At 50.7% G+C, this 21,968-nt stretch overlaps 1 protein-coding gene across 1 annotated transcript in view; it reads right to left on the reverse strand.

The window, feature by feature from the left end:
* Window positions 1–21,968, reverse strand: part of ACSS1 (acyl-CoA synthetase short chain family member 1) — a 59,881-nt gene that overhangs the window by 36,728 nt on the left and 1,185 nt on the right. Inside the window, exon 2 of the mRNA XM_032419331.1 lies at window positions 12,869–12,965. Within this exon, the coding sequence (XP_032275222.1) occupies window positions 12,869–12,965 (97 nt within the window). The remainder of the gene's footprint in view (window positions 1–12,868; window positions 12,966–21,968) is intronic.

The raw sequence follows: 21,968 nt of genomic DNA on the forward strand, positions 1-21,968 counted from the left end.
TCCTTGTGCCGGACAGGGTCTTCCCAAGGGATGGCAGCTTGCAGCTTTCTGAGAAAAGATCTCACTGAGGTGAGTTAGAGTTATGTTTTCAAGTGCAAAGAGAAAAGTAACATTTGTTATTCCAGTACTGAGCAAGATATCTAAGTTTGTCTGCAATGTAGACTCTTCAGGGCCAAACCTTCAATATGAACATATACAAATAATGTGCACAAATACATAAATTTGGCATGGTGTCAATGGTGCTTAATACCAGTAAAATGCTGCCTGGCCTTGGGGGAAGGGAGAAGACTTTCTAGAGCCAACTATTAGGCATCAGCAGGGAATAATGTTTATCCAATGCTAAAGACATAATCTGACCTCAAGTATTTGTAACCAACATGACACTTGCCAATGTCTCAGCCAGTATAAAGGCCCCTGGCCCAGCTCAGTCCAAAATAGGACACAGCTGGAAATAGAGTTCAGAAGAAAGACAAGAATAAATACACTGGTGTTTATTTATTTATCTATATTCTAATTAAAGCTATTTTTTCATGGTTATTGTTTGAAAGTATTTTTACCTTCTAGCCATTTCCCAGTGACAGCCCAGGGAAGTAAGATAAGCCGTGTGTGTGTGTGTGTGTGTGTGTGTGTGTGTGTGTGTGTGTGTGTGCTGTATTTAAGAAATAAACAAATTGGAAATGCATGATTCGTTCACTTCCTACAATTATTCTGGCTCTTAGTGTTCATTAAATAAATACTTACCACCTTCATTGTCCATCTACCCCACTAAGTACAAGCTCTACTTGGGCAGGGATTTGGGGGTTATTGCCTTCTTCCTAGGGCCTACAACTGAGCCTAGTTCATAGAAGGCTTGATAAATATTTGTTGAATGAATGGGAACAGCAGATAAGTGAGAAATGACAAGAACTCTGGCAGGCGCAGGACTCCTCAGGCCTGTGCTCTCACCATGAGCGCCTGTCCACTCTGCAGACGCCTTCCATCTCCCTGCACAGAGAGAGGGCAAGGCTGGCCGTCACATCAGCATCACACAGGCAGGAAAATGTCCTACCCCTTTGGCAGCAAATGAGAGGGACCACTCCCACTGATAAAGCACCCACAGCTACCTTCCTCTTCAGTTTCTTCTGCCAATAAGGGAAATGAACCCAGGTGATCATGTCGGTATTGTGTACGTAAGGCCTGTGACAGACACAAAGTCCTTCAGAGTCCCTGCTCTCCTGCAAGCCTAGGTGCTGCAGAACCTGAAAGGGCATTCAGCTTGCTTCTCTGCAGTTCAGTATTTTCTTCAGCAAGCCACTTTTGGAAGATGAGGTGGTGACAGAAGAAAAAGAAGCAGAACAAAGCAGGAGGGCCCCTTTCTCACACAGGGCTTACATGGAGGGCCAGGCAGGGCACGTCAACAGCTCATGAATTGTGTCTCAGAACCAGGCCTAGGGACAAACTCCTTCCCTCCGGACAGACTCCTCTGACCCTGACATTACTGTAGCCACTAAATCTGATTTAATGGTGATAAAATTTGCTCACTCTGCTACTCACAACCACTGGGAATAGAAGTCCAGGAAATTCAGCTGAATGGGTTCATAAATCAAGTGTGAAATTCCTTATACATCATTATTTGATTTCATGACCATGACCTTTAGCGAAGAGAAGCTGCAATGGAATATAAAGCAGTAGCCTCACTTAAAGGTGAACAATTCCCGAAGTTGATGTTTGCCAAGGAAGGCCCCCGACATGGGCTTTTCAAGAAACAACAGCTGAACTGTCACTGGTGACACGAAGTCAGCCCGTGAAACTGCGGTCACTACAGCTGCAGGTTTGCTACCTTCCTCACAGAAGGTACATGGGTCTTCAGGGCACCCGGCTGGCTCAGTTAAGCATCTGACTCTTGACTACTTTCTGGTTCCTTCCCCAACCCCCTCATGTTGGCATCCTCCTGCCTACCCATCCCCCCATTCACATTTCCTTCCCATGGAACAACAGTAACAGCTATTCAGCAAATGTCCTGTGCCCAGGACTACTCTGACTGCACACACACATTTACCCCTCACAAAAGCTCGTGGTATGAGCTGCCATCCCCCCCGCCCCACCTCCATTTCTCAGATAAGGAAGCTAAGGCAAACAGAACTTAACGACTTCCCGAAAGGGTCAGGGCAGGATTCAAACCCCGGTCTGGCTCCGAGGGTCCTGCTCTTAAGCAGTTCCCCCCAAAGTCCTCAACATCAGGACAGCTGGTTTTCCATGGCAAAGCTTCCCAAATTTCATGATTTCTGCCACCCACCAACTCTGTTGTTATTTATGTAACATTTGGGGGAGGGTAGTTTCTTTTTTAATGCACATTCATTTTTAAAAAAAATTTTTTTTTTAATATTTTATTTATTTGCGAGAGAGAGAATGAGAGACAGAGAGCATGAGAGGGAGGAGGGTCAGAGGGAGAAGCAGACTCCCTGCTGAGCAGGGAGCCTGATGTGGGACTCGATCCCGGGACTCCAGGATCATGACCTGAGCCGAAGGCAGTCGCTTAACCAACTGAGCCACCCAGGCGCCCAATGCACATTCATTTTTAAGAATAAACTAAAAGCTCCGAACTTGAGGCTGACCTTGTTCAAAAGGAAAATTAGCAAGAGAAGTGTTCAAAGCTGGCCCACCATAGTTACATGGAGCCTTTCTTGTAATCAGGATGGAGGAGAACAGGAGAGAGGAGGGGGTGGGGGTGGCCTTTTCCTTCATGAGTCCATGTTTGACTGCACGTTCAGGACCACCTGCCCAAGGATACACCTCACTAGACATATCCGGGTCGAAGCACTCACCCTAAGTCTTTCTCTCCTACTCTGACAAAACCCTACATGCTGTCAGCCTCTAGAAAAACCCCTGTGGAATGGAGGTAACGGCCAGACTTGAAAAAAGCTCTGTCCTCATTAATGCCTGATTTCCCCTCAGACCTCAGCATTTGGCCTCCAGAAAAGAAGTTCTTCCTTTCCAGACCCAGAGCCCAGCTCCTGACACTGAGGAAGCTGGTGGCCCCAGACAAGAGCGTGCTGGTGGACTCCGGTCCTGGACACCAGCCCAGAAAACAGCTGGTGCCCAGGCAGGACACCCACCCACTGGTGGGCCAGGCTTGTTTACTTCCCAGAGAAAGCCACAGAAGTGATGTCCTTTCCCTGGTGGAATCTGGAACAGGATGTAGATTTTAACTTTCTAAAAACATTCCCTTTTCCCTGGTTTAAAAAAAAAAAAAAGCCACTAGATGTTTTTTAGGTCCCACCACAGGTTGACCTGTCCCAGTGTGGCCTGGTGAGTCTTCCCACAGTGCTCCACGCAAGTCCACCGGGCAGCAGGGGCAACAACAGTGCACAGGGCGGCCAGCTTCAGACCAGACACGAGTTGCTGGGTGTTGCTCTATTTCCAGGCTTCACTGTGAGTCCACAGAACGTTCCAAACTAGCATGCAGAGGAAAGTAAGCAAGGAGACACGGCCACCCCGGCGGGAACCCGGGGGCTACAAGAATTTGGTACAACTGCCTTGGGCCCAAGTTGATTTCCTGGCCTCTGGTAGCAGCTTGGAGAAACTGTTAAAAAGAACAGGGGGCCCATGAAACGCACTACTGCCAAATGTTTAACAACCAATTTTCCCACGGGGAAAAGAGCCCTGATTTATAGCATTTGCCAATCATTGTGATGTATGAATATTCCCCCTGTGGAGGATTTCCAGCTACCAACATGACTCACTGACCAACTGAGCAAGGGACTGGAATGAGGAGCCCCTGTGACAGCAGAACCAAACTCATGAGCCCTCCGCACCCCAAAAGCTGCCCGTGACCCCCATTGAGGCTGTCCTCAAAGGTTACTTCAACTGTTTCCTTCATAAAAACATGATTTTTATTTACTTAACTCATTTTACTTAATAATCATGCATTTAATAAACAAATAATTGCTAATAGAAATTTAAATTGTTCATTTGGAAGGAAGGAGAGGAGCAAAATGCACACCCTTTTCATTCCACTCAAGCTATCTCCTTGTCCAGGCCACAGGACCCCCCTCCCCCGGGTTTAAGATGCTGCATTCTGCGTGAGTTCAGAAATTGGGTTTCCTGTGGCTCTCCCCCCACCCCCAAGCACACACACTCCATGGCAGCCCTATTACCAGGGCCACTGCAGGTGGCTGTGCCACTCAGCTCTACTCGAAGGCACCTGCCCCAGGATGCTGGAGTACACACCAGGCCTCGTACCCCTGCTGAGGGGCGCCCTTTCGCCGTTCCACAAAAGCACCCCCATTTGCACCAGCTGGTAACATGCCAAAGACCTCCTCATGTAGAACCTTAGACTGGAAAACTGTCCCACAATTTAGTCATAGGAGACTACTCTTTTGGAAAACGGTCTGGCCTACAGTGAATCCACATCTAGACCAGCCTACGTTGGTGGACGGACTGAGTGAGTGACAGAGTAATGATAAGAGCCTATTAGTTAGAGCAGAACATGAACAGCTGTGGTGCACACAGGAGTGACTCTGAGGGTTTGGTCACCTGCACTAGGAGGAAGGACCACCAGAACCCACCTGAGCGGCCTGGGATCTGGGCAGTTAGAGGCCTGGTCTTCATACTGTTACAGTCAACCACCCAGGAATCAAGCAGAATCTGGGTCCACAAACCCACCCTGGATAGGCCTGCCTGCGGTCGCCATGCCATTCTCTCAGTCGGAATGCACCCCAGAATGCACCCGCCACCTCAGACACCTCACATCTGGGCTTCTGCATGCAACTCAGGTCGCACCAGGCAGCTGCACGTGGGGAGCCGTTGCAAGGTGGGTTGTGCTTTGCTGCAGCTCAGGAGGAACCGGGGTTTTCCTGTAGAGATTCCACTCGCTGCAAAGATGTCGAAAGAAAGCTGAGCAGCTGAGCTGGCAAAACAGTGGTTTCCTGGCACAGTGCTGTGTTTTGAGAACTCAGCAGTGCCTGTGCTATCTCCATTCTGATTGTGCCGGAGTGGGTGCTGGGAGTCCGCCCAAAGGCTCTGTAAGCACTCTGTGTCAGCTCCCTTTCTGCTTAAAAGAGTGGCACTGCCTTCCCTTTTCTACAGCTGAATCCTGACAGATCCACTCCCTCTGACGGGGGCAGCAGCTCTATTACTGGAAATGTGTTTTCAAATAAAGTTCCCCAATCCCCTGAGGAGATCCTGACTCAGCAGGGCTGCGTTTATTGTTGGAAACCTCCCCAGGGGACTCAGGCACACCTTCAGATGCTACCAGAGTGACACATCACGGATGTGTGGAAACCACATGAAATTCAAATTCCATGTCCTTGTTGCTTCATTAACTCAGTCAAGCAGAACCAGCAGGGAGAATGGGGATGTGCTGGTCCAAATGAGTCACCTTACCTGCCAAAGGCTCGAAAACCTCAGTCCAGGCTTTTGGAGGAAGTTTATCTGGATTTGTTGATGGGAAATTGTCAAGCCTCTCACCCAACCACACCCGCTGCTATTACCACATTCAGATGAGGTGCAAGACAGTCTTGGAGAGCGCCAGCACAAAGGATGAAGGATGAGGGAGTGCCAGGCCAGGCAGCCCCTCTTTGAGAAGTTGCCAGCACCCGCCTGTCACCCCTTCCTCTGGCACCCACGGCATCCCCGACCCTGGCCTCGAAGGTGCTCCAAGGCCCAGAGCGCCCATTTAGCACTCTGCTTCCTGCTCCTCACTGTCCCACGGTCACAGCAGGACTCCACAGCCCTTGGCCCTGTCTTCTGCAGCTGACCCTTGTCCCTCTTCAAGGCCACCTAAAGCCTGCTGGCACTGACGAGCCTCCTCCTCCCCAGCTGATATTAGCACTTAATGTGTCTCTGCTTAAGCAGGAAGTGGGGACAGACAATGAGCACACAGGGTCCCAGTCAGTAAAGGGCTATTGTCTGCACACAGCAGAGTTTACCCTCTGCACACAGCACCAGGAACCACCAGGAACCACCAGGCGTCTGGCCTGTCACCAAGTTAGTGCTGCCAAGCAGCAGGGGTCCCATTCACACTGTCACCTCCTCCCTCTCAGATTCCTCAGCGCATTGGCAAGAGCCAGACAAAGCTGAACTCAAACCCCATTTCTGACCTTTCCAGCTGGATAAGCTTGAGGACCCCAGAAGCTCGCTGGGCATCAGGTCCTGGGCTTTAAAACCAAGCATGACCATGAATGTGAGCTACGAGCAGCAGAGTCAGCTCCTGCCCAGTCAGCCAGGGGCTGCCCCCAGACACCAGGGTAGGTATGACTTCTGGAGGACAGAGGGCTGGGACACCCCATTCCCAGCCTGGTATGCAGGATGGTCACCAGGAACCTTCCCAGGAGTTGTTGCTGGTGCCCTCTGTTCCAGGTAGGCAGGGGACAGAAGGGTCCAGCCTGGTCGGCATTGGAGGCTGGATGCGGGCTGAGCACAGGAAGGGGTCACCCAGGGCACACCCACATGCCACCCACCCACTGGGCCCTCTTCCCAGCCCCGCCCCAGACTGGGTGCCCGGACGCCAGCACCGCGTGGGCCGCCCTGCTGAGGACTGTCACGCGCAGTGGCACGCGTGCCTGCCAGCCAGGAGGGCTGTGCATCCTCACCCTCCCCAGGGACCCAGCCTGCCGGGGGCCCACTCCCTTCTAGCTGTGCAAAGATTTTCAACTCGGCATCAGACAGCACGTCTAACCTCATAGTGACACTTTCCTTTGGTGTCCACCTGGCATAAGAGGAGGAAATGGGCACTTGCAGGGAGAGGGGGCAGGAACAAAGATGCGCCCCTCCCCCCCCGCCCGAGCCCGGGCCTGGTGTGCACTTCTGGACAGGTGAGAAGGTTCAACCACAGCCGTCTGTGCCCACAGTGCTGCCCTGATGGGAACCAACATGGGGCAGGGCCGCGTGACACCACAGCGCTACCCACAGCGAAGCTATGAGTCAGGCTTATCCTACTGTCTGGAGCCTCCGGAAGCAGAAAGGGAAAAAACAGGAACAACACCACCTAGTCCTAGAAGGCTCCTCTCCAAGCTGTGGCAGGGAGCTTGTCCCCACTCCTCAGGAGCAGGCGTTGAGCCCCTCCCCGGCCCCACACTTCAGGCACCTGCTCCCCTTCCCCACTCTCACCCCAGGGCCTGCACTGTGCCCTCACCAGGCTGTGCCCCTCCGCCTCCCACAACCCAGCCATCCCCCCAATAGCCCCTGCATGCAGAAGAGGGTCCACAAAAACGGGGATCCAGCTCCAAGGGAAGTGTTTGCTTCCGTGTGCTCCTAAAGTAAACCTCTGCCACTGTTTGCCCCCAGAAAATTCTCACAAGGGTCCCCATCCAGGAGGTTTCTCTGGCCATAGACACTCTCGGAGTGGATCATTCCTGCTGCAGTCCCAAGATTTGGCCATTCTAAAATATGAAATTCCAAGAGACTTAGCTGATCCAAAAGATCACACACACATTTACTGCTCACGACAGCTCGTGGTATGAGCTACCATCCCACCCCACCCCCCACCTCCATCTCTCAGATAAGGAAGCTAAGGCAAACAGAACTTAACCGACTTCCCGAAAGGGTCAAGGCAGGATTCAAACCCCGGCCTGGCTCCGAGGGTCCTGCTCTTAAGCAGTTCCCTGCAAAGCCCTCAACATCTGGAGCCAAAGTTTTAAGGAAAGGTAAGTGCACAATCCAAGTGACCCAGGGTTCCCAGCCAGTTCCTGGCAGTCGGCATGCAGATTCCCAACCAAGTGTTGCAATCAGAGTTACTCAGAGGACAGCAGGGGAAAGAGTGTGCCCAGGACACCTCCCTCCTCTTAGTCATCGAAGTCAGGACACTGCACATGAGCCCAGGGCCTCTGGCCTCTCCTCCCCCCACCCAGGGGAGCCCACGGAGCAAACTGACTTTGCCCTGCGTGAGAGATGGCTCTTGCCATGGGAAAGCTCACCGATCATGGGGCTGTTTTACTCCAAAGCACCCCGCCCATCAACCTCATTAGGCCTGTTAAGGATCCTTGCTTTCAGTTGCCCTGTTTATTTTAATAAAGGAGTTTGCTCATTAAAGTAATTACTTTGGGGCCGAGGAGAAGAGCAAGGAACAAGGGTCAGACCCACAAGAAGGGGGAGGGGCTGCTTTTTAGCTGACTAGAGATTGCTCTCCGGAGGTGAAGTCCCTGCTCTGAAAACACCACCCCACCAGCTCCCGGCCCTGGCAGCCACATGCCCTTCCCTCATCAGATCCCAAAGCCTCGTCTTCCCAGACCCTGTTCTGGGCTTTCATCCCCCAGGTGCTGCTCCACACTTGGCCATCCGGCAGAGGAGAGGCATGTTTCCATTTTGCAGATGAGGAAACAGAAAGGCGGAATGACTTGCTCAGGGTCACGCACAGCCAGAAGCCAGAGCAGACATGGAGCACAGCCCTCCACTTCCCCCCTCCCTGGCCCCTCTCCCCTCTCCCTACAGCGCACCCACCTGCCATTGCTTCTCTGTCTTCCTCATCACACCCCCCCCTCCTGTGCCTCTCAAAAGCCAGCCCTCCTCAGAACTGCCCCAGAGCCTTCTCCAACCGGGTGTCCATGTTGAGACTCCCCAGTTCCTACTGCTGGTGCCCACAGGGGCCCTCCTTTCTGGGACACCCAGGGCCAAGGAAACAAAGAAGCCTCTACGGGAGGTGCCTCTAGGCTGTAGGCCTGCCCCAGCTCCAGGTGTGTTGGTTAAGCTGCCCCAGAGAGAGGGGTACCCCAAAGGGCAAGACCCCATTTTGTATTCTCTGTGGGCCCTCCACATGAGGCACCGGTCGCGTAGAGGCTCGATAACACCCAGTGCCTGGCCCCAGCATGCCCAGCAAGGAAGCCGGCCCCTCTACGCCCACCCAGGGCTTCTGAGGCAGGCAGGGTGAAGGAGGCCTGACAGCCCCTCTGCTCCTCTGGACAGGGGTTCCTCACGGTGCACACCTCCCGCCAGAAAGAAAATGGAACAGCCACGGAAATCACCCCCTCCAGGGGCTTGACCCACAGTGAGAACCATACTCAGTTCATGCTGGAAGCACATCTAAGACAACAGCTGCCCATCACGGTGCGGCCTGTGTCGGGCTTGATTGCGCCATGCTGGGTGCGACTACCGCACGGAGCCAGGCCTGCTAGGGCTGGAGTAGTGCTGGTCTCATCTGGGCCCTCATTTCACAGCTGGGGACACTGAGGACCTCGAGGTCATAGAGCTGGCCAGGGCTTAAATTTGGTCTTTGGCTTAAGTTCTCAGTTCAAGTTCAAGTTCAGACCTCTGTTTGGAGCACTCAGACAAAAGATGAGCTGAGCCTTGGTAAATACTCTAAGGAAGACACCCACAGCCTGCTGTCACCTGTTTCAGGGCACCCACATACACCCCAGAGGCTGAGACCAGCCACGGGGCCTCCATCTGCTCCACTCCACGTCCTGTGTCCATCCCCAGCTTGGAAATCCCTAGCCCAGACCTCCAGGTTCCAGACCGCAGTCTAGAAGCCTCAGAAACTACCCAGCACCCCACCACCAACTTCTGAGGACAGGGATTTGTGTTTTTCCACATCCTCATCCCCAAGGGCCTCTAGAATCTGTCTACTTGAACTAGAGGTGAAGGACAATCTTCTAGAAAGGCACTGTGCTGGAAAAGCACATGTGGACAGTCGGAAGGAGCAGCGCCCAGGGTGCAATCTGGCCGCACAGCCTCAGGGAGCCACCCAGGTTAGCTGTGCCCTGCCTGGCCTCGGCAGCCCCCGCGCTCGCATGCCTCAGGGGACGCAGGAGGGGCCCGGGGCTTGCGGTCTGCTCGCTCCCTAGGATAGAACAGCTTCCTCAGGCCGGCTCTGAACATAAACCCTCTGAGCAGAGGTAGGCTAGAAATTGGGCTGGGGCAGCCCTCTGACCCTGGTTCCAGCCTAAGGTCACAGGTGCCCTCTGCTTGACAGAGCCACGGCTGTTGAGCTCTCCTCCTCCCAGAGCCCCATGGCCAGCATGGGGCCCACCTGCACTGCTCCTTGGGACCGGTGCCAACTGATGTCACAGAGGGAAGGAACTGGTGGGGCAGGCGAGGACATGGGGCTTCCCCAGGGCTCCCAAAGCCAATCCTGCCCGGCCTCCCGCACCCAAGGGAGGTGAGGTTAGAAATATGTGCCAGTATTCAGAACAGTGGAGTCTAGCCACCGGCAACACAGGGCACATCTCCCAGAACAGGTGGCAGGGCCCTCACTGCCACCCGAGAGAACATTTCCAGGCTGGATCCCAAACGCAAAGAGCAAGTTGTAGAAACGTGCCTTGAAAACGAGCACGCTTAAAATGTATGTGTGTGAGCACACAACCATGTGTGCACCGCGTGTGTGTGCGTGTGTGTGCACGGTGTCCGCCCAGACATGGGGCGAGCAGGGGAGATTCTGCTGAGCAGGATGGAGGCGTCACTAAGGTCACTAGGCAGGAGTTGTTGGGCCCCATTACAAGCTCTACAATGATTCTCCAGGAACGTGCCTCCTCAAAAACATTCAGCAGCCCCAGGAGGGAGAGATCTACCCCTCTCTCTGAGCCCCCTCCTTATCTCTAAGACAAGGCTTTGACAACCTATTTGGGAAAAAAATCAGAAGGGTGGTTGCTTGGGGAGGGTAGGGATAGTGACTGAAAAGGGGCACGGGAACCCTCTGGGACAGTGGTCATTATTCTGTATCTCGATAAGGATTTGAGTTACACAGGTGTACACATTGATCAAAACTCAGCAAATGTACGCTTGTGCATTTCATGGCATATAAATTTCACATCAAAAGAGAGAAAATAAGCACACAATGAACTCTAGTTAATGCTATGCTGCTGAAATGCATCCAAAACATAAGATGGACCGACCCATGGAGGGATGGAAACATAAATCACATGGGATAAAAACCAGCATTGTGAAATGTTAAGGGTAGAATCTAGGTGTCTATGTCCCTTGCCTGGGGCTGTTCTGGTACCATGGAACTAAGGCAGTTCTGAGCTTTTAACACACTGGTGCATTCCTAACAGTTCCCCCGTGGCTTACATTCAACCACACATCTCAGCAGGCCAGTTCAAGCCCAGCCCTCGGACCACCTAACGCTGCTGACCACTAACTCGGTGTGCACATGGGGGATGTCCAGCCAAGGGGGACCTGGGGTCCAGGCACATCTGAGGTAGTGACAGAAGGAAAATGGTCCATCACTGGACCAGCTTATGTCCAGCATCCAGGCAGTAAGCCCATCTACCCCTCACCCACAGAGTCTTAATCTTTTACTAAAGAATTAAACATAAATCCAGTTGGGCCGATAATAGTAACAACCGGTGAAGCCAGTTTGTTTGTTAGAGCCGTGCTCCCCAAACTCAAGTGTGCCCAGGGGCCTGAAGATCTGCCTCAGTTGTCGGGGTGGGGCCCAAGGCTCCCAGGGCCAATGCTGCTGGTTGGTGGGCTACCCAGAGGCAAGAGGTTTATCTGTACAGGCTGGTGGGGAGACAGGTCAGCAAACAATGCAGATACTGGTAAAGGGCATGACAGCCAAGGGTTGTTGAAGGGGGATGGGTAAGGTGGTGCCCACAGGGAGCTGCAGCAGATTAACATCATTTTGCTACATCCAAAAGTCAACTTGAGTACAATTTCACCAGGTTTAGTGAATTTAGTCTGTGATAAAACCTAAGTCTGAGAAACAAACCAACCTAGGGGTGCCCAATAGCCCCCAAGTCACCCAAGTGACAGGTCACCAACAGTCACTGTTGCTCTCAGGCCCCCTGCTTCCCTGAACAGTCCTCCTACCATGCCCCCCTCATTCCCACTGCCCCAGCCACATGCACCTTCTGTTCCCAGGACACCTACACTTATTCACGGTCCTGGAAGGGCCTGGGAATTCTTCCTCCAATCTTGGCTGCTCCTTCTTGGCAACAAGACCTCAGCTCCGATGTCACCTCCTCAGAAAGGACTTCCCTGACTATTCAGTCTAAAGTGACCAGCCAGCCACACCCTACCATGCATCTGTGGACTGTTGGTTACTACGACATACCCTAGCCTGTCCTGACTGATAATGGTGGCACTCAGTGAAACTTGTTGAATGACGGGACAAGAAGAGTCACAAGCTGCCCACTAGGAGAATGAGCATTACTTGATGGCGGGGAGGGGTGGTGTTGGTGATAAAGGACATACAACTCAGGTTCACGGTGGGTCTGAGATAGCATAGTAAAGGCAAGTTTAGGCTTAACCAAAGGAGGTTTTACCCCCAGGGAAGGGGAAACCACTGGCCTGCAGGGACAAATGACAGAGATCCCTGAGCAAGGCAGTCCCAGCAAGAGGCAGTGCCTTAGAAAGTCGGGTTACTATTCCCAGATGCCGGGCTCCTTCAAACCCTGACATGCACACAACAACCAGAAAGGTGCTTGACACATGGAATGTGTAAAGAACTTATCTAAAGAATCAAAGAACACAAATGTCAGGAAGACCCCCTTTAAATGGCTTGATCTTATTTATGGTCCCCCTCTCAGAGCACTGGAAGAAAGAGGCTGAGCAGCCTCATTTGTTTATTCCAGCATGTATTTTATTCACTTTGCACTCATGTTTACTCTCCTGGGACCACAGAACATTTCCAAAGCTGAAACATGCCCTTTGATAACAAAGATGACCTCCACCTAGAACCAGACAGAAGCATACAGGACTGTGCCAAAAGCCTCCTCATGCCTTGAACATTCATCACATTTGTGTCCAAAGACCCAGATCCTTCCTTGGGAACCTAAAGGCACCAAGTATTGCCAAGGTGAACAAGAAGGGCAGCCCTCCTCCAAGCTGGGCAGTCTTGCTCCTGCTAATAGCCCAGCAGAGGTGTTTGGTGCTGGGGTCTACCACAAACAGAGACGTAAAGGCCCAGGAGACCCTGCTGGGCACTGAGATGTTGTCAGGGGACACACGGTACCTGTACGTGATCCTCACTTCAGTTCCAGGCTCATCCCGCTCCCAGATCAAAGCAACGCTCTCCGGGGACTTCTGAACATGCTGATCCAAGCAGTTGACTGCACAAAAACAGTTTTACAGATGTTACACTTGGTGCTTTTAAAGTTAGATAAGAGGAGGGTTTGATTTGCCATGGCTTGTGCTACTCTCCACTGAGGTGGACCCTACCCTCCTCAAAGGCAAGGCTTCTACCTCCTTGCAAGGACAGTGATTGCTGGAGCTGGCAAAACAAGACAACCTGTACACAAATAGTATCTCACAGGTGCAGGGTGATCCCTTGTGAATACTCTGAAGCAGGTGCTTCACACCTGTGGTCCCAAACCTGGCCACATGTGGGCGTCACCCAGGACACCCCCAGGGACCCTGACCCAATTGGCCCTGCGGTTTTCAAGGCTCCCTGGGTTGTTCTAACATGCAGCTGGGACTGAGCACTATAACCTGAGATGTTGGAAAGAATGCTTAATGCAAATGGCCTGCCCCTGATTCAGTACACAGTACATTCGGCAGTCTCTGGAGTCCGCTGGAGGTGCAATCCAGGGCAAGGACTCATATCCCCTCTCAGATGTCTGGCCAGCACCCTACAAAGCAGCCTCTGCTCCAACAAGTGATGAAATGATGGGGAAATGCCATGCTGGTTTTCCGGAAGACTCTGCTTCCCGCCCCCTCTGTTACCCAAGCTCAGATCACATGACTACCTGCAAAAACAGGTCAGTTCTGACAATTTAGTGTAAACCTGAAGAATAGTAGGATCAGGTAATTTGCTAACATTCTGTTCATTACTCTTGATTTCAAGGTGAGCTTCGATCTGGTAGGTTCATGCTGGTGCTCCTTTCTATCAGCCCTCACAGCCAGATCTCATTACTAACTTCCCTTCAGCCGGAGAAACAATGACCACAAATAGCTTTTGGAGCCAGCAGCCATCTGCCCACCTGGTGTTCAGGGTCACCCCCCAATGTCCAGGTATATAAATTTTTTCTTTCTTTTTTTTTTTTTTTGAATGCAGTTACTTATCTTCTCCAATCTCCTCCCATATAAATGGGAGAAGCATTATCTACCATGTTTAATCACAAGACTATGATAGAAATCAAATAAAAGACCAAAGCTGAAGTGCTATTGCATGAATGCAAGGTACTGTTATCAACTGGTAACACCAGGCAATGAGCTACAGGGACTTCAGTAATATTTCCTGATGGAGTAACTGTCCTGACAAAAGTTATGAGAGACCATACCCATAAAAGGTCATGTGATTCTCATAATTCTTGAGAGGGTGAGGCCACATGAAAATATTTATATACTTTAGCTGTTGTGTGTGAATTACATTTTTTCCCTCTTGGGTTATTTTATCTATCATTTACTCTTATAATAAAAAATTTCATTTGGGGGCACCTGGGTGGCTCAGTCAGTTAAAGCGTCTGCTTTCAGCTCAGGTCATGATCTCAGGGTCCTAAGATCCAGCCCCACATTGGGCTCCCTGCTCAGCAGGGAGCCTGCTTCTCCCTCTGCCTCTGCCTCTGCTCCTACCCTTGCTTGTGCTCTCTCTCTCTCTCTCTCAAATAAACAAATAAAATCTTAAAAAAATTTTACTTGAACTTTCTGGCTCCTAACAGACATAGAAGTTATACCTCCAAAAATTTAATAAATAAAGATAGATGTCATCAGGAAGAATTATTAATACTAATACTACTTACTGATACCGGAAAGTTCTTTTAATTACTAGAAAAACAGAAGAAAAGAAATGCCATAAAAATAGAGGACAGAAAATACAAGAAGTCAAATTGAGAAGGAGGTTGGTGGCAAAACCTGGATTTACACAATAAACCTGATGTGTGTGTGTGTGTGTGTGTGTGTGTGTATGTGTGTGTGAATCAGTCCAAAATTTAGAAATCAAGAGTTTTCACACTAAAACCACAGATTTCTGGCTTCTCTTGAGCAACCAGCAGATGAGGCCACACCCTGCCTGGAAGCTGAAGCAGTGACCACCCCCCAGTGGGGCCAGGCCCTTTCTCCCTCCCACCCCTGACTTCCCCACTCCAGCCCACCACCCCCAACACCCCACTCCTGCTGCCTGGCCCTGGAGGACCTAAGTGATGGATTGGGAAGAGGTGACCCTGGGCAGGTCACAACAAGCCTGGAAGTGCCCAGCTGAGAACCCACAGACTGAGTTACAGGTGTGCACTGCGTGGGGTGGGTGGTCCAGCTGGAGGAGGGTGCTACTCCCACCTGCGCACGAATGCTCACTGGCCCCTGGCTGCTTCAGGCATCACGGGTGAGCTGGTTAGAGGAGTAAACCCTCAGCTTCACCCTAAACCTGCTTCTATCCAAGAAGCCTGCTCTACCTTCTCCCACTCTGAGTTTGACCCTTGGAGTCACCCTAAAAAGTGGGCAGCCCAGGGGTAGCCTGGGAAACAGTTTCCAGGTGCTCTGGGTGGTCCAGTGACCTGCCTAAGGCCACAGCCAGAAAGCAGCGGGAAGGGCCTCAAATCACACATGACACCTCACCCAGGGTTCATCTCCCCGCATTGTCTGTTCCACAGCAGCCAGGGCACCCCCTGAAAGATTGCCCAGCTTCGAGCCAAGACCCTCACAGCCTCGGACCCCAGCAGGGCATCCTGCACCTGGTTTATGCCAAGCAGGAAGGCAGAGCTGCAGAAAGTAATAGAGGAACACCGGCCACAGGCTGGACACTGGGTATCCAGGGTGTGGATGGGTGGCCAGTGCGACCAGCCATGTGTCTCTGTCTTTCTGGGGCTGAAGGGTGGCAGGAATCCAGGCAGGTCAGCACGGAGCCCCAGGTACAGTGTCCCCTACGTGCCTCCCCCCGCACATAGGAAGTGCTCAACAAGCAGCCGCTAAGGCTCCATGTGATTTAACCTCCCCCCCACCAATCATGTTGAGTCTAGTGAGGTCCTTCCTGCCTCAGGGCCTTTGCACTGTTTCTCCTTGCCTGGGGGACACTGTCCTACTGTCCACACTGCTGCCCTTCACCTGGTGCCCACACCCCTGCAGGTCTGGCCTGCACACTGCCACCCTCACTGAGCACTTCCCATCCCATGGACCTCATGCCTCCCTCTCACTGTTCCTGAGGTCTCACACTTGCTGCCCACTGCAGACAGGGACCCAATGTCCTGTCCATACTTGTGCGTGTGTGTGTGCACGTGCGTGTGCGCGTGCAGCCTAACCCAGAGCACAGGGCAGAGAAGCACCACAGCTCTGAATGGTGCATGGACCATTCAGGTCCTCGAGCTGGAGGGCGACACTGGAGTCTAAATGACACCAGGTTGGCTCTGTGCCTGGGGAGGGAACAGATCTCTTCTTGTCTTAGTGGCTTCCTCTCTCAAGGTCTCTTTCTAGTCTAAATTAGCGCTTCTGAATCCCCCAGAACCCCCAGAGGGCTTGTTAGCACAGAGAGGGTGGGCCCCCCGCCCCGAGTCTCTGACCGAGCAGGTCTGGGTGGGCATGCGCATCTTCGCCTCTAGTAAGATCCCACGTACTGCTACTGCTGCTGGTCCAGGACCCCGCTCCAGCAGACGGATGCATGTGCTTACAACTACACACATTCTATCCCAGATTTGGGGTGGGGGGGTTTGCTTCTGCCTTGGGGGACAGGAGTAATTAAAGACTTTCTGTAAGACATCTGGCCAGACCTTTGCTGGATGGCAGCCTGGATCGTAGGGAAAAACCACACGCTCGAGTCTGGACCCTGTCCAACCACCTGCTAACCACAGACGGTGCACTGCTTATCTCATTTAAATCTCACTTTGCTCATCCGTCGTGGGAGTGATGGCTCCTGACTCGGAGACATGGTAGGAATGAGATGCTTTGTGGGTTTCCTGCATGAGGTCAGATGGTGCTACTGTGTTCCCAAGGAAACAGCTTCTACGGCCACCACAGACAACACTCAGATGACACAAGCATGTACACAAAGCACAGTGCAGGGCCTAGGGTGACAGTGGCCCTAAAATGCCATGTATGTGTTGGCTTTTAACACGTGGGCATGGTTCCTGCTATTGCCTCAACTGCAGGGAGGAAAAGAAAGAAAGGAGGGAGGGTGGAAGGAAGGAAATTCTTCCTTCTCCACATTTGAAAACAAAGCCTCCACCCAAAGAACTGGGCAGTGGGACAAGAAAATTCCATTTCTAAGAATAAGCGGTTAAGGACCTAGTACGATTTAAGGCTCAGCTCAAACCCCACCTCCCACTGCAAGCCTTTTCCAATTTCCCAACACACAGTGACCTCTTGCTCCCTGTCACTTGGTGGCTCACACCATTTAGTGCTTAATTACCTGCCCAGTGGTCCCCACTCTGGGACACAATGCTAGCTTTGCTAAATCCTCCCCTATCCAGGTCACAAGTCCCTGAGGACAGGGACCATGTCCCTAAGATTCCTTTATCATGGGGTTGGGGTGGAGGGGATGATATCAGAATTCTCCCCTTAGCAGCTATAAAAAAACCTTGAGCAAGTGCCCCAGTGTGGATTTGCTTGCTCACTGATTTGTGGTTCATCTCTTGGAAGAATGCAGGCTCTGTGGCATTTCCGCACTGTTCATCACAATACATGAATTGGAGCCTTCATTTCCACATCTGTACAACGGACCACCAATCACTTCACATCAGTGTCATGAGGATGAGGTGAGATGAGGCTCCATCCTATTCCTAAGAACACATCTGCACCCTGGGCCTAACACAAATCTGCAAACAGTTAAGCAAATGCCTGCTGAAGGTTCATGGGTTTTGAGGGGTTTTTTTTTTAAGATTTTATTTATTTTATTTGAGAGAGAGCACGAGCGGGTGGAGGGGCAGAGGGAGAAGCAGACTCCCTGCTGAGTGTGGAGCCAGATGCATGTGCAGCGCTTGATCCCAGGACCCTGAGACTAGGACCTGAGCTGAAATCAAGAGTCGGATGCTTAATTGACTGAGCCAGCCAGGTGCCCCTGAGTTTTGTTTTTTAAAAAAGATTACAATAAGATTATCATTTCCATTATAAAGATGACATACACTTATGTAGGAATTTTCAAGAACTCTTGTCAGTTGTTTAAATACATCTCTTCCCCTCCCCAACTTTAAGTGAACCCACACAGGGAAATTCAATTTTAATCAAAAGAAACGAGGGAGTTAATATTCACCAAAGGATTCACAATGGGCTTTCTTTAAATAGAAAATCTCCCTGGCACATTTTAAGAAATTACATCAGTCACAAATTGTATTTGCCAACTTTCCAGAAGCATCTGCTATTTAAAGTAAGTCGTGCATCTTACAACTGGGAAGAATTCAGTCTCTTCAGGAGGACCCTCCTAAGACCAAGGGTTACACTTTCATTTAGACTACCTTGAAAGACTTTAGAAAAATTATTTCAATCACTGAGAGAAACATGAAGCACAGAAATGCAGCATCTTGCCACTCTCAGTGCGTCTGCCTTCTGAATTATGGGAGGTGCAATCAGAAAGGAGGAAAGTACAGCAAAATGGTTTCCATAGCTTCAATTCATGCTCCAAAAAGTATCCAGAAATCTCTGCCCTCAATGGTCAATTAAAAATAGTTTTTCTACACACTTGCTTAAAAGTAAGAAAACCTTTTTTTTTTTAATCTCAGAATTTGGTCTTTGAAAACAGAATTTGGGGGCGCCTGAGTGGCTCAGTTAGTTAATCATCTGCCTTGGCTCAGGTCATAATCCTAGTGTCCTGGGATCGACAGGAGTCATGCTCCCTGCTCAACGGGGAGTCTGCTTCTCCCTCTGTCCCTCCCCCCCAAATAAATAAATAAAATTTTTTTTTTAAAAAGAAAGAAAACAAAATTTAGTTCTGAGTTTTGAAAGCGACACATGTCATTAACGTCCGGTTCTGCATTCTCAACTTCCTGACATCCTGAGCTTATGTGCAACAAAGCACAAACTTTTACCCACTGAGCCCTGCAAAAGACAGCCAAATTTCAAAGACTGGTAAGAACCCTTTTTAGATACTAACACTTTATCAGCTATGTGATTTGCAAATATGAGAGGGGAGGGAGGGGGTGGGGGGATGGGTGAAATAGGTGGAGGGGATTAAGGGTACATTTATCTTGATGAGCACTGAGTAACGTATAGAATTGTTGAATCACACTATATTGTACATCTGAAACTAATATAACACTGTATGCTAACTATACAGGAATTAAAATAAAAAACCTAATTTTTAAAAAAGTATCCTTTTTAGATCTTGGTTTTCCAAAGAACCTTCTGCAAAGCTGTTTTACATAAATGTAATAGAAGCAACTGGAGGATCTACCTACCCTGCCCAGGGGGCCTCTGATACCATGACTCCACCTGGTGACCTGGCTATCCCAGAGCTCCAGGATGGACTTTGAGAGCCACGTTGGCCGCCTGCATGCCTTCCTAGTCTGCTTCCCACTTATCCAAGACTGATCATATGCAAACCCATGTGGTCCTATTCAGAGGAAACAGAGTTCTAGTAACACTGCTGAAGGTCAAGTTCAAGGTCACAGCCTTTCCCATGATTCATTAATAAATAACAAAAGCCGGTGACTGGGTGCAAGTAATGCTTTACAAGCGTTTTCTCATTTGACGCTAGCAACAGCCCCAGATGTCCCCAGGTCATACACTGCTAGTCAGAAGAAGCCGAGCAGGTTGGCTCTGAGTCTTGGTCTGAGTATTGGTCTCTGAGACCTCTGGTTGCCCATGTTCCCTGGCCCAGTGACATGCTGTGACAAGCCCTGTGTAGGTGCTTCGGACCACAGTTCCAGCTGAGCCCAGTCTACAGTCATCCCAGCCCAGGCCCCAGACTTTGGAGTGAGAAGCAGGGCAGATGCAACAGCCCCAGATAGCCTTCAGGAGCAGAAACAAGCCATCCCCTAGGGCTTGCCCATCAGGCCCTGTCCAAAGTCCTGACCCACAGAATCCCAGAGATTAATAAGATGGTTGCTGCTTTATGCCACTAAGCTTGGGGTGGTTGGATATGCAACACTAGTAACTAGAACAGAGTTCGGTTACACACTATCCTTACTTTACAGATGAGGAGATGCATGCAAAGAGAAGTAAGGGGAAAGCAAGGATTCAAACCTAGGTGTGATTCTAGACACATCCTAGACCACTAACTGTACTGCATCACCCATGTACCATTTTTGTTGGCTTAAAGGAGTCATCTCCAGGATGCTAATCCCAATCCTACCCATCTGAGAAGTGCCTTCATCTGCACTGGTCTGGGATTTATAAGTCAGTTGTTCTCCACCTTGAACGTGCATCAGGAGCACCGGGAGGACGTGTTAAAAACACAGATGTGGGGCATGGGTGGCTCAGTCGGTTGAGCATCCAACTTTTGATTTTGGCTCAGGGTTGTAAGATCAAGCCCTGTGTCGAGCTCCACACTCACTGTGGAGTCTGCTTGTACCTCTCCCTCTCATGCTCTCTCTCTCTAATAAATAAAATCTTTAAAACACACACACACACACACACACACACACACAGAGATGGCAGGGCCCCACTCCCAGGGTTTCTGATATTGACAGTCTAGGATGGGGTCTGAAAACTTGTGTTTCTAAAAAGTTCCCAGATGATGCTAATGCTGCTAGTGTAGGGACCTCACCTTGAGAACTGCTAGTGCAGATCCTCTTGAAGGAGTAATGGCAGTTTTGACAGCAATACTTCTTTGGAACAAGCCATCATTGTGCTGATTACAGATCAGGCCAAAACACCCCCCACCCATCCCACAACTTTTTCAGTGGCTCCCAGGGCAGCTCTGGCCTGGCCTGGCCCTTTTCCATCCCGGCACCTCTGTGGTTTGCAGACACTGGCAAAGGACAGAGATATTCCTGACAGATGGGTGGGTGGGCATATGCACTAGAGGTAGGAAGCTGCGAAAAGCTGTCTTTCTACACAACAGTTTTCTGAAGCTCAGCTGCTGGCTATGTAGCCATAAAGAAGAAATAAGCAAAGGAAGAAGAAGCAGAAGAATTGCTTGCTGACCACACGCAGCCTTGACTGAGTGAGGTTCACCAGGCCCCTGGTGCCTGCCCCATGAAGTCCATCCCCACTGTCTTATCAAAGAGTGAGAGGTGGCAAGTGCACACAAGCCAGCCAGGAATGTTCATGGTGGCCTCAGGCTTCCCACATCCAGAAGCAGCCTCAAGGAGCTGCACTTTCTACGTGCCTTCCTGCTGTGAGTTGCTCTCCTCCCCTTCAAAGGCACATTCCATCAACTCCGCAAAACTAAGGGTTTGGTTTTCTTCCCACTAGTTCAAGGACACATGCTGCTGACTCAATTTTAGAGAAAACACTTATCTAGTAAGTGACTCACTTTGATTAAACCAGCAAAGTAATATACAATATGAAAAAAACATATATCTGGTCCAAAGTTCCCTTAAGTTTCTTTGTTTGAAAGTTAACTGCAACACACTATCCATAATTTTATGGCTATTTCTGAATATAATAAATTAAATTCACTACTACTTACTGATCACCGATAAATGCTGGGCTGGTCCATACCTTCTGGCACTGTGTCCTCACAACCAGACTAGCAGGTGGGCATTATCGCCTGCAGTTTATATGGGGGGAGACTGGAATTGAGAGGAGTAGAAAAACTGGGCCAGTACGTGGTGGAGATGTGCCAGACAGCAGATCCTACCTAGAAGTTCAGCCATGAAGATGTGCAGGTCCTTTCCTTAATCACCTCCTAGACCCCATCCAACTCCATAGTCCGGGACAGCAGGCAGCCCCTCTGACTAGGCACCTGACTGCAAGTCCCATCCTGCCCTGGGAGACCAACCCCAGGCCTTCCCTGCCAGGCCGCTACTGCCTCCAGTCTCCAGTCCCTGGACCTTCTCCCCTTGTGGCGTAGGGGTACAGTGTACCCACCCCCATCCCAAATCTTAAGGAAACACTAGTGGATTCAATCTCAGCAGATACCAGAGGATTGACTGGCTGGTGGAGCTGGTTTCTGGGATCTCAACTGCCACCGTCTAAAGCAAGCCCTGGGTCTTCAGAGGCGGGATGCAGCTTAAACTGTCGATTGGAAGACACCCATTCCTTCCTTCCCGTCCACAAGCCCGGAGCAAGGAGATAACTGATTCCTGCTG

This window comes from Phoca vitulina, unplaced genomic scaffold, assembly GCF_004348235.1.
Source record: "Phoca vitulina isolate PV1807 unplaced genomic scaffold, GSC_HSeal_1.0 scaffold22, whole genome shotgun sequence".
Taxonomy (NCBI): domain Eukaryota; kingdom Metazoa; phylum Chordata; class Mammalia; order Carnivora; family Phocidae; genus Phoca; species Phoca vitulina.